This window comes from Mus pahari, chromosome 3 (assembly GCF_900095145.1).
Source record: "Mus pahari chromosome 3, PAHARI_EIJ_v1.1, whole genome shotgun sequence".
Classification (NCBI taxonomy): Eukaryota; Metazoa; Chordata; class Mammalia; order Rodentia; family Muridae; genus Mus; species Mus pahari.
The window spans coordinates 126,392,412-126,402,396 of record NC_034592.1 but is presented as its reverse complement, the minus strand read 5'-3'; the positions used below and the strand labels follow the sequence as shown (position 1 = coordinate 126,402,396).

Below are 9,985 nucleotides of genomic sequence, written 5' to 3'. Positions count from 1 at the left end.
TGATGAAGTTTGTGGATTCTTACTCATAAAATGTTGAGGCAAAAAAAAAAAAAAAAAAAAAAATCAAAGCAAGCCAGTTTTATAAAGATAGTTGTCAAAATTTACCAAATCATTCCATATATTATCCAGTGTCCTTGACTCGAGGGGTCATGTCTGGATGAATCTGTGGCAAGCTGAAGCAGCCTGAGGTGCACATGGCTTTTATATGACCCACCTACCTATTACACACCCGACCTAACAGCACAGCGCCCTGTCGAGTGTAGGGTGTGTCCTGGCTGACTCAGTCGTGGCTTGCCGCCACACCACTGCTGCGCAGGAGGGGAGAGTGCAAAACAGGAAACATCACCTCTACAGAAAGCACAGTGCTTCCACGTTGTGGTCAAGTGGACCAGCGCTGTCCATGATGCTCTGCAGGGCTTGTACAGTCCCGTGTCAGTATCCAAGGGGGAGCAGTCTTCACAACCCCACAGGTACTGAAATTCACGCTTGCTCAGGTCTCCGAAGTGCTTAGTGTTTGTATGTGAACTATGACGTTCTCCCATAGCCTTGAACTCAACCCTAGCAACTTACAACACCCAGGATAGTGTGAGTGGGTATAAGTGGTTTTATTTATTATTTAGGAAATGATGACAAATTTCTCTCTCTCTCTCTCTCTCTCTCTCTCTCTCTCTCTCTCTCTCTCTCTCTCTCCTCTCTCTCTCTCTCTCTGTGTATTCAGCAGAGACACAATTGGTTGAGTGGGACTCTAGGATCTAGAGAGGTGACAGTTCAGTAACAAAATACTGGTCTAATGAACCCCAGGTGTGCCACCTTCACGGGTTGTCACAGCCCACGTATGTGACATGGCTCCTGAATATTTTCTCGTTTTCACACTGTTCTGTAAGTCAGGGAGTGGGGCAAGCAGGTTGGTCTCTCTGTTCTGGGTCTCCCAGGGTGGCATAAAGTGTGTGTGTGTGTGGGGGGTCCACCTGGGCCCCTGCTGGAGGATCTTACGGGAGAACTTGCTCTCAGTGTCATTCGTGTGGTTGGTACAAGTCAATCCCGACAGCCTATAGTGGGGAGGACCCTGTTTAGTCATAGAGGCTGTGCCTTCCTTGGCCCAAGGCTGTTCCACGCCAGCGCTGTGTGTAAAGTCCTGGGTCTAAACCCTCTGACTCCAACTTCTCTAGCTTCTGCCTTTCCTGCTTATGTGATCAGGATTAATTTAAATAACTTACTTTTAAAGAAAAAGTATTTAAGAACTTTTAACACTTACAAAATCCTTTGCTGTGTAGCATATTCAGAGTTTAACACCTGGGGTGGGGGCAAAGTTCACAGAGACCTCCATCTTGTCTAATTAGCTCTAATTGAAACTGATAGCGCCTGACTTATTGGAGTCTGTGTGGATCATGACTTTTCAAGTTTCCAGGTAATGCTGACAATCCTGATCAAGGGATTATGAGGACCAGAGCTGTAAGTGCCAGTCACGGGGTGGGGAGGTTGGACTAGGAGGTGGGCGGGGGGTTGGAGGGTGGGGAATCAGTGTTAGAATGTTCCCTGCCTGACCCTGTGAGCTCCAGGCTTACAGCCTCTATGGTGTCATTCAAAATGGTCACTGTTGGGGTTTTGATAGTTTAAGAACCTCTTTGCTTCTACAGCAAGTAGCTGACCTCTAACGGAGGTTTGGTTGCCTAGCCTTTTAGACAAGTCAAGGCTGGGATGAAGGGCCGGACATTTGACAGGGCTGTGGCGCTGGTTAAGGTTTCCGATGCTTCCAGAACGTCTCCCGGTTGGGATCTTTAGGGTAAGTTCCCTGGCCCAGCAGCATCAGCAGTATCTGGGACCTTGTCGGAAGTGCAGATTCACGGGTCCATCCAGACCAGCTGTGGCCCGGCAACTCCTGTCTTAACAAGTCCTCCAGGCGGCTCCACAGGCATTAGATTCATGCCTCTAAGAACAGAGCCCGAGATTGGAGCTGGGGGCCTCTCCTTCAGGTCAGCCAAACACAGATGCCCAAGTTCCTTGGGGATTCATTTCTTCCAGGCTGACAAGGAATGACAGGCAATTCAGTGTCTTGAGCGGACCCGAAACCGGTTTTATCGATTGGCAAACAGCATGAGCCCTGACCTCTTTTTCATCAAGGTTCTTTAGCGCCATCTAGTGGTAAGATTCAGAGTCAGCGCTCGCTCAGGGCACCATCCCTCAAGCAAAACTCAAAACTCACATTTATGCTTGCATTCTCTCCTCCCCCTCTCTCTGTCTCTCTCTCTGTCTCTCTCATGTGTGTGTGTGTGTGTGTGTGTGTGCACACGCGCAAATATGTGTGCATGCATGTGGAGTTCAGAAGACAACTCTCAGAAGTCTATTCTTTTCCTTTTATTGTTTGGGCCCTGGGGTTCAGACTCAGGTTGTCAGGCTTGGTCACAAGAACCTTTACCAACAAAGCCATCTTGTTGGATATATCATCATCATCATCATCATCATCATCATCATCACCACCACCACCATCATCATCTTCATCTTTACCTAAATTAGCCCATTTATTGTCAGAGGTTTCAAATAGTGATGCTCCCATTGGTCTTTAGTACCTTCCGTTCTCTGATGGCTGTGACAGAAGTGTGGTGGGTCTGGGCCCTGCCTGCCAGCCACTGTTCTCACACAGGGCCACATGTCTATGGCCTACATCTTCATCTTGGTCTTGCCACAGGAGGAACAGGATACTAAGTACGCTGCCTGACTTCAATTTTCTTCACCATCTTCTAGGTAGCGGTTCTCAACCTGTGGTTTGCAACCCCTTTGGCGGCTATTTACCCCCCAAAATATTTACGTTATGATTTATAACAGTAGCAAAATGACAGTTATCAAGCAGCAACAGAAATACTGTTATGACTGGGAGTCACCACACTACGAGGAACTGTATTGAAGGGCCACAGCAGGTGGAAGACTGAGAAGCCTCGGGAGGGAGGCACCATATTGGGTCCCACAGTTACTGACAGTGGTGACCTGCTTGGTGCATCTAGCCATGGCATTGAGATCTAGGGCGGATCCCCGAGAGCCTCTTCTAAATAAAGGTCTTACACCCAGCAGCATTCTGGCCTTAAGAGGTCTGAGGCTGGAGTCCATTGCACAGAAGGGCAGTCGTCTGGCTCCTGCAAAGGCTCCTGCTGCCCCTTGATGCTGTCTGAAGAGATAGAAAGAGACAGATCAGCTATGCTCTAAGCAGAGACAGCATTCATCTCGCTCATAGTGTGAAGTGTGTGCTTGCACGTGGTTCCTGCCCTCCCCTGCCTCTTTCTCATGGGCCTTAGACACTCCCCTACAGACAACCCTGGTTGCTCTTCCTTTCTTCTGGCTCCCATGGTACCTGTCTTTTTATGAATAATTCCTTTCTGGAAATCCCTTTCCTTATGCAGTGCCAGGGACAGGCCTTTGAGATGTGGCTGGCCATTCAATGCCAGTGGTTGGATCACCTGCCCGATTCTGTGTCTCATTCTCTGCGAGCCAGTGAGGGCCAGCGAGGGCTGGTGACGACTGGTAGGCCCTAGCGCAGTGCAGAGATGTTGCATGTTTGGGGCTTCCCTTAGCCACACCCAAGCTTTCGAAAGTGAAGCTGATTGTTTTTCTTGAATATTTTTTTTTTCTGATGCGTAGTTTCTGTTTTTGAGCTATAAAAGCCACATTGGTGTACACAGAAGTTTAGTTTCATAAACAGATCCATCTCCTTGGACAGTGAGGAAGACCGATGGGGTCCGAGGAATGCCGTGGAGTGTGGAGTATTGGCTGCTTGTTAAAGAAAGGTTGGGCAGTGCCCGAGACGCAAGGCATGGATGACGTGCCTGAGGGCATAGCCTTTAAAACAGGCGCATCTTCAAAGAAATGGCAACGAGCACACACTCCACCGCCAGAACAGAAAGGCAACCCGTCACATCATAGATTATAGAACCTCATCTCCAACCTTGTTCTTGTGATCCCCTGTGCTGCCCGCCTTACAGTTTAGAAGCCTGAAACACTCCAGGAAATCTCTGCCTGTGGTCACACTGAGTCCCTTGTGCACTCTGTGAGCGGAGCTGGCGTGTCTGACTGGGGGTAGACGGCAGTGTTGTTTACCAGGGCTCTGAAGTGGGTTCTATCCCCCACGACTCTCTGTCTCTGTCTGTCTCCGTCTCTGTCTCTGTCTCTCTTTCTGTACCTGCTGCCCACTGCTCACCTCTACCCTGGGGGAGGATAGGAGGGGAGGCCACAGTTTCAGGAAATGTCTCGCATGCTGCCGAGGTGGGTTTGCATCTTGCTGTGGTGTTGATGGGAAAGTCATTTCTTCCGTAGGCCTCGATCTCCTCATCTGTAGCAATGGGAGCAATAGCAGCTTCCCCTAATGAGGCCGAAGTGAGTCTGGTGGGTTGATCCGTTACTAGGATGAGGACTTGCCTACCGAGCAGGACTCCATACAGAGAGGGCACAGGTTCTCGGCGTGCCTTACGCTTTCTCCTGTCTTTTATCGAGGAACGTTTCAAGAACATACAGAAGGCGAATGGGAGTTCTCCCAAGCCTTGTGTCTCTGTCCCCTGGACCTGTGGCTCCACACATTCCCTCAGTGTCACAGGGAAGCAGCTCCTGAGAGACAATCCCCTTGTTTCTTGAAAACGTTTCTTGGTGTGTGTGTGACCACTGTCATTTGGCAAGATCATGGCTGCCCCAGTAGGTGGTGGGGGTGACTTGGCATCTGACATTACAGGTGGAGGCCGAGTTAGGAGAACTAGAAAAACATGCAGCAGCTGGTCTAACCCAGAAGGACACTGTTGTAGTTTGAAATAAATTCAGATTTCTACAAGGTTGAAAAAAATAACACTACATCCTGTATTTTCTCTGCCCAGCCCCCTCCCCCCAAGTTAACATTCTGTAACCGCATAGGACAATGGATGGCACCAGGGAATTCATGGCGCTTCACCTAATGTCTGCTGCCCTCTGCCCATGTTGAGCCCCTGCCCTCCAGAGCAGTGTCTTACTGTTTCTGCCCGGATGGCCTTGATGATGTGAAGGGGTCTGTGGACCAGACCTCCGCTTGGGCTTCCCTAATGCGTTGTCAGGATCTGACTGAGGGCCTGCGACAAGTGCCATTTCTGTGACAAGTGTGGATGGTGCTGACTTCCATGACTTGGCTGAAGTAATGAATGCTGGGTTCTCCACTGGGAAGGTTTTCCCCAACCCTGAAGGAAGTGGTTGTAACAGGAAGTTTATGAAATTTGAGAGCATGTATGCATTAGGGACCAGGAACCAGGATCTGAGGCACTGCTCACTGGCTCTCTCTCTCCCTCTTCCCTCTCTTAACACAGGCTCCTCCATCTCTGTTTATCTTCCTTCTTTGGTTTCATTTCTGGGTTTGAAGACTTCTCTCACAGCTTCTCCATGTACATTACAAAAGGTCACTGCTTCAGCCTTAGGTCCCCACTTGCATGTCCTCCTGGGAGTCTAGAAGCTGCCTCCACTCCTCTGCTTCTGAGTTCCCTCTTTCTGAAGTCTCAGGGAGAAGATAATGATAGGATCTCTTGAGCTGACTTCAATGCTGGTTCCAGGCCTTATTACACATGGTAGCATACTTATTACACAAAGTAATATAAAGTGACTTGTTTTCCCACCTCCTTCTTAAAAACTTAAATTTGTATGTAGTGTGTGGTGTGTGTGTGTGTGTGTTTGTGTGTGTGTAGACAGGCAGCTCTCAAGAGCTTGCTAGCCAGCCAGGCTCACCAAATGATGAGCTTCTGGTTCAGTGGGAGATATCGTTCAAGGTAAGAAGGTAGATAATGATTCGGGAAGACACTTGTTTTCCTGATCTGGCCTCAGCACATGTGGGCCCCTACACCCACACACTCAGTACATGCCTCACACCTTCTACCTTCTCACATCCCCACACCTCCAACCACCCCACACAACACACATACAACACACACAATACAACCCTCCACCCCTACATATACCCATCACATATACTATTCATATACAGATCACATATACACACTACACAATCACACATATGCCACACACACATATATATCATGAACACTACATGTACATATAGATACATGTACATACTCCCCACATACACAGCCATACATAAATCACATGTATACACACATATCATACACACACATCAGTATACCACAGACGCATATACATATCACATTTCTCCACATCCAACATACATATATACACACATACCCCCTAACATTACATATGATATACATGCATGCAAATACTCTTCCTGTACCACACACATTTATAAATGTGTGTTCAGACTATGTCCATTCCCTTATTTTCCTAATTAACCTTTGCAATCTAAGTTTCCAAATATTACCACTGAGGGAAGAGTTCAGTTGTCACAGCAACGGATGTCACCAGGATGCGTAGCGTGCACACTTAGGCTCAGTTGCAGGAAGCACCCAAGCCCAGGCCTGGATACAGACGTCTGTCCAGCTCTCTGTAGCTTCAAGCGTGATCCGTGGACCAGCACCACTAGCATCCCATGGGAGCTGGTTACAGAAGAGTTTGCCAGCTCCGCCCCTGACAGCTCTGATGTACAGGGCAGTGTGAGAAGTGTTGCTCTCAGTAGAAGCAGTAGCTTTGTTTCGCCCTTTTAAATGCCCATGCTTGCCAAATCCTTTTCTTCTCGAGATGAGTTTTTAAGGGCCTTATTACACATGGTAGGCTTGTCACTAAGTTCATATATAGGCCGTCACACTCCCAGGAGCTCTTGAAAGTAATATAAAATGACTTGTTTTCCCACTCCCTTCTTAAAAACTTAATTTAAATTTGTATGTAGTGTGTTTTTGTGTGTTTTTGTGTGTGTGTTATGTGTGTTTGTGTCGTATATGTGTGTGGTATGTGTATGTGTTATATGTGTGGTATATGTGTGTGTGATATATGTGTGTGTGTGTGTTATGTGTGTGGTATATGTGTGTGTGATATACATGTGTGTGTGTGGTATGTGTGTGTGCGTTTGTGTGTGTATGTGTGTGTGGTATGCATGTGCTTGTAGGCATGCCCAGAGAAGCCAGCAAAGGATGTCAAGTATCTTTATCATTCCTGACCTTATTCTTTGAGACCGGGTCCCTCCCTGTCCTTGAAACTAACCATTTCAAATAGGCTGGCTAGCCAGCAAGCTCCCTGAGTCGGCCTGGGTCTCACCCCCTCCCTCTCCCAGCCTACCAGCATGTGGGCTTTTGCATGGATGTTGGGGATTTGAACTCGGGTCCTCTTGCTTGCTCTGCAGGCATTCATACTTATTGAGCCATCTTGCCAGCCCCCACATTAGCTTTTACCTGTTTGGGGGAGGTGTGATGGGTTTCGTACTCTTCGTGTTTGCCCACAGACCACGACCCTGGAGCAAGCTATTAAGCACGCTCATGAGTGTTACGATGAGGAGATACAGCTTTACAACGAGCAGATCGAAACCCTTCGGAAGGAGCTAGAGGAGGCGGAGCGGTCTCTGGAGAGGTCCTCCTATGACTGCAGGCAGCTGGCCGTAGCCCAGCAGACGCTGAAGAATGAGCTAGACCGTTACCATCGGATCATTGAGATGGAAGGCAACAGGTGCGGTTGGTCGTGTGTCTCTGTGCCTGGCTCCCTGGCCTGTCCGCATCCTCCTTCTACAAATCTTTGTCGAGTGCTCACCGTGTGCCAGGAACAGTTGGAGGGAGTGGTGATGTGGCAGGCAAGGAAACTCAGACGTCCCTGACTTGAAGATGAATAACTGTGTAGCAGGAGCGTGACAGACCACTGGAGATTTGGGCAGAGAACTTGGGAGGGAGGGCGGGGATGATTGGAGATATGCCTGATATTTTAAGTTGGGTGACGAGAAACAGCTGCAATTAGGGGTCTGCTTTGTGCCCCCTAATGCTGATGGATTTAGCAGGTTTTGTGCCTTCTCCACTGCATGACACTGAGGAGTGTTTAAAGCTGCTGTTGCTGCTGCTGCTGCGTCTGTGATCTTACTGTCTCCGAGGATCAATGCAGGGCTCCTTCATAACAAATCTGTGATAGATAACCCCACTGACTCCTGGGAAATTCATTCTCTCTCTCTCTCTCTCTCTCTCTCTCTCTCTCTCTCTCTCTCTCTCTCTCTCTCCTATGCAGATAGCTATCTATAGATAAGCTTTGGAGAATGGGTCAGGCAACCAGTTGTGGCTCTTCAGCACCCCCCCCCCCCCAGTTCTTCGGATTTAGGTTGAATGAGACTAGAAGTCCTCCCTCCAAGGCCTTGCAGCAGAGCTCCTCCTCTGGCTCCAGGCGCCCTGCCTCAGCTGCGTGTGCCTCAGCTGTGTGTGCCTCAGCTGTGTGTGCCCCAGCTGAGTGTGCCGTGCCTCAGCTGTGTGTGCCTCAGCTGCATGTGCCTCAGCTGCGTGTGCCTCAGCTGCGTGTGCCCCAGCTGCGTGTGCCCCAGCTGCGTGTGCCTCAGCTGCGTGTGCCTCAGCTGCGTGTGCCCCAGCTGTGTGTGCCCCAGCTGCGTGTGCCCCAGCTGCGTGTGCCCCAGCTGCGTGTGCCTGGTGCAAGTGTTCCCCAGGGAACGCAGGCTTTTCTCTATTCTCTGTCAAGAGCCCTGTGTCCTGGGGTAGCTCACGCGCTACATAGGTTTCTGTGACTGCTTTGAGCACACCCATGAAAAGAACTCGAGAACTGTACTGAATTCCCTTTTAACAATTTTTGTGTTAGGGAAAGGGCAGCCCACAAAGGTAATGTACACTCATTTGGTTGGCTTGTTAATATCAATTTTGAAGTAGATTAAAAACAGATAAAAATCTTACAGTATGGACTGAGCTGCTCCTGAGCACTCTACTTAGATGCAGTAATTCCTTACCTCTTCTTCCACGTCTTTAAACAGTTTTATGTTTACATACTATATATTATTTGAAATTTTTATGTATTATTTATCGTAGATAGTATTTTACATCCTATACTATATGTAGTCCATACTATATATTATATTTTATGTATGTATATTATATATGTGATTTATATCCTAAATATGAGTATGATATATATTGTACATCCTATAGAGAATAATTGTTTGCCGTAATTATCTTGGCCTGAACTTAACTATGTAATTCAAAACTGGAGGCTCCAGACTCAATCTGATGGAGAACTGCGCTTTAGATTCTGAGTAGTCACTGTGCAGTACCCCGTGGCCTTTCACAGTTGATGGCTTGGGCTCAGAGAAATGAGGATGTCTGTGTCTTTGCCCAGTGTGTAAATGTCTATGTGGTTAACACTTTGTGATGTGCAATTCATGCCCATTTTTGTCTAGAGAAAGCTCTCTCTGTCTCTGTCTCTCTGTCTGTCTGCCTGTCTCTCTCCATTTTTCACTTTTGCTCAGTATTCAAGGCTTGATCTTGTCCCTTATTTAGCTTGGTTTGATGACTTAAAGATGGTGCCACATTGTTTCTGGTTCTTCCTTTCAGGCTGAGCTCCATTTTCATTGAGACTCCCATCTCTCTGATTACCCCAAGCCATGGGGCCTCTCTCAGCCTCGGATCCAGTGTGAAAGGTAACTCCTCAAGTCCGGCCTCAGCTTCCAGCCCTGGCTTCCTCCGCCTTCTTCTTCTGTCTGGGCAGCAGCAAGATTTTCTTCCTGCTTGACATTCATGATTCCCTCCAACCCATCTAGAACCTCAGTGTGTGCATGTGTGTGTGCAGGTGCACATGGGTGTGCATGTGTGCAAGTGCACATGGGTATGCATGTGTGTGTGCAGGTATACATGGGTGTGCATGTGTGTGTGTAGGTGCACATGGGTGTGCATATATGTGGGTGCACATGGGTGTGCATGTGTGTGTGTAGGTATACATGGGTGTGCATGTATGTGGTGCACATGGGTGTGCATGGGTGTGTGCAGGTGTACATGGGTGTGCATGTGTGTGTGTAGGTGCACATGGGTGTGCATGTGTGTGCAGGTGTACATGGGTGTGTATGTGTGTGCAGGTGCACATGGGTGTGCATGTTTATTGTTCCTTAGGTGGT

The 9,985-nt window shown here is 48.3% G+C and overlaps 1 protein-coding gene across 2 annotated transcripts in view; it reads left to right on the top strand.

The window, feature by feature from the left end:
• The window catches only part of Bfsp1 (beaded filament structural protein 1), a 37,244-nt gene that overhangs the window by 24,731 nt on the left and 2,528 nt on the right, over positions 1–9,985 (top strand). For both annotated transcript variants that reach the window (XM_021194464.1, XM_021194463.1), the window contains exons 6-7: positions 7,343–7,563; positions 9,429–9,514. In XM_021194464.1, the coding sequence (XP_021050123.1) occupies positions 7,343–7,563; positions 9,429–9,514 (307 nt within the window). The remainder of the gene's footprint in view (positions 1–7,342; positions 7,564–9,428; positions 9,515–9,985) is intronic.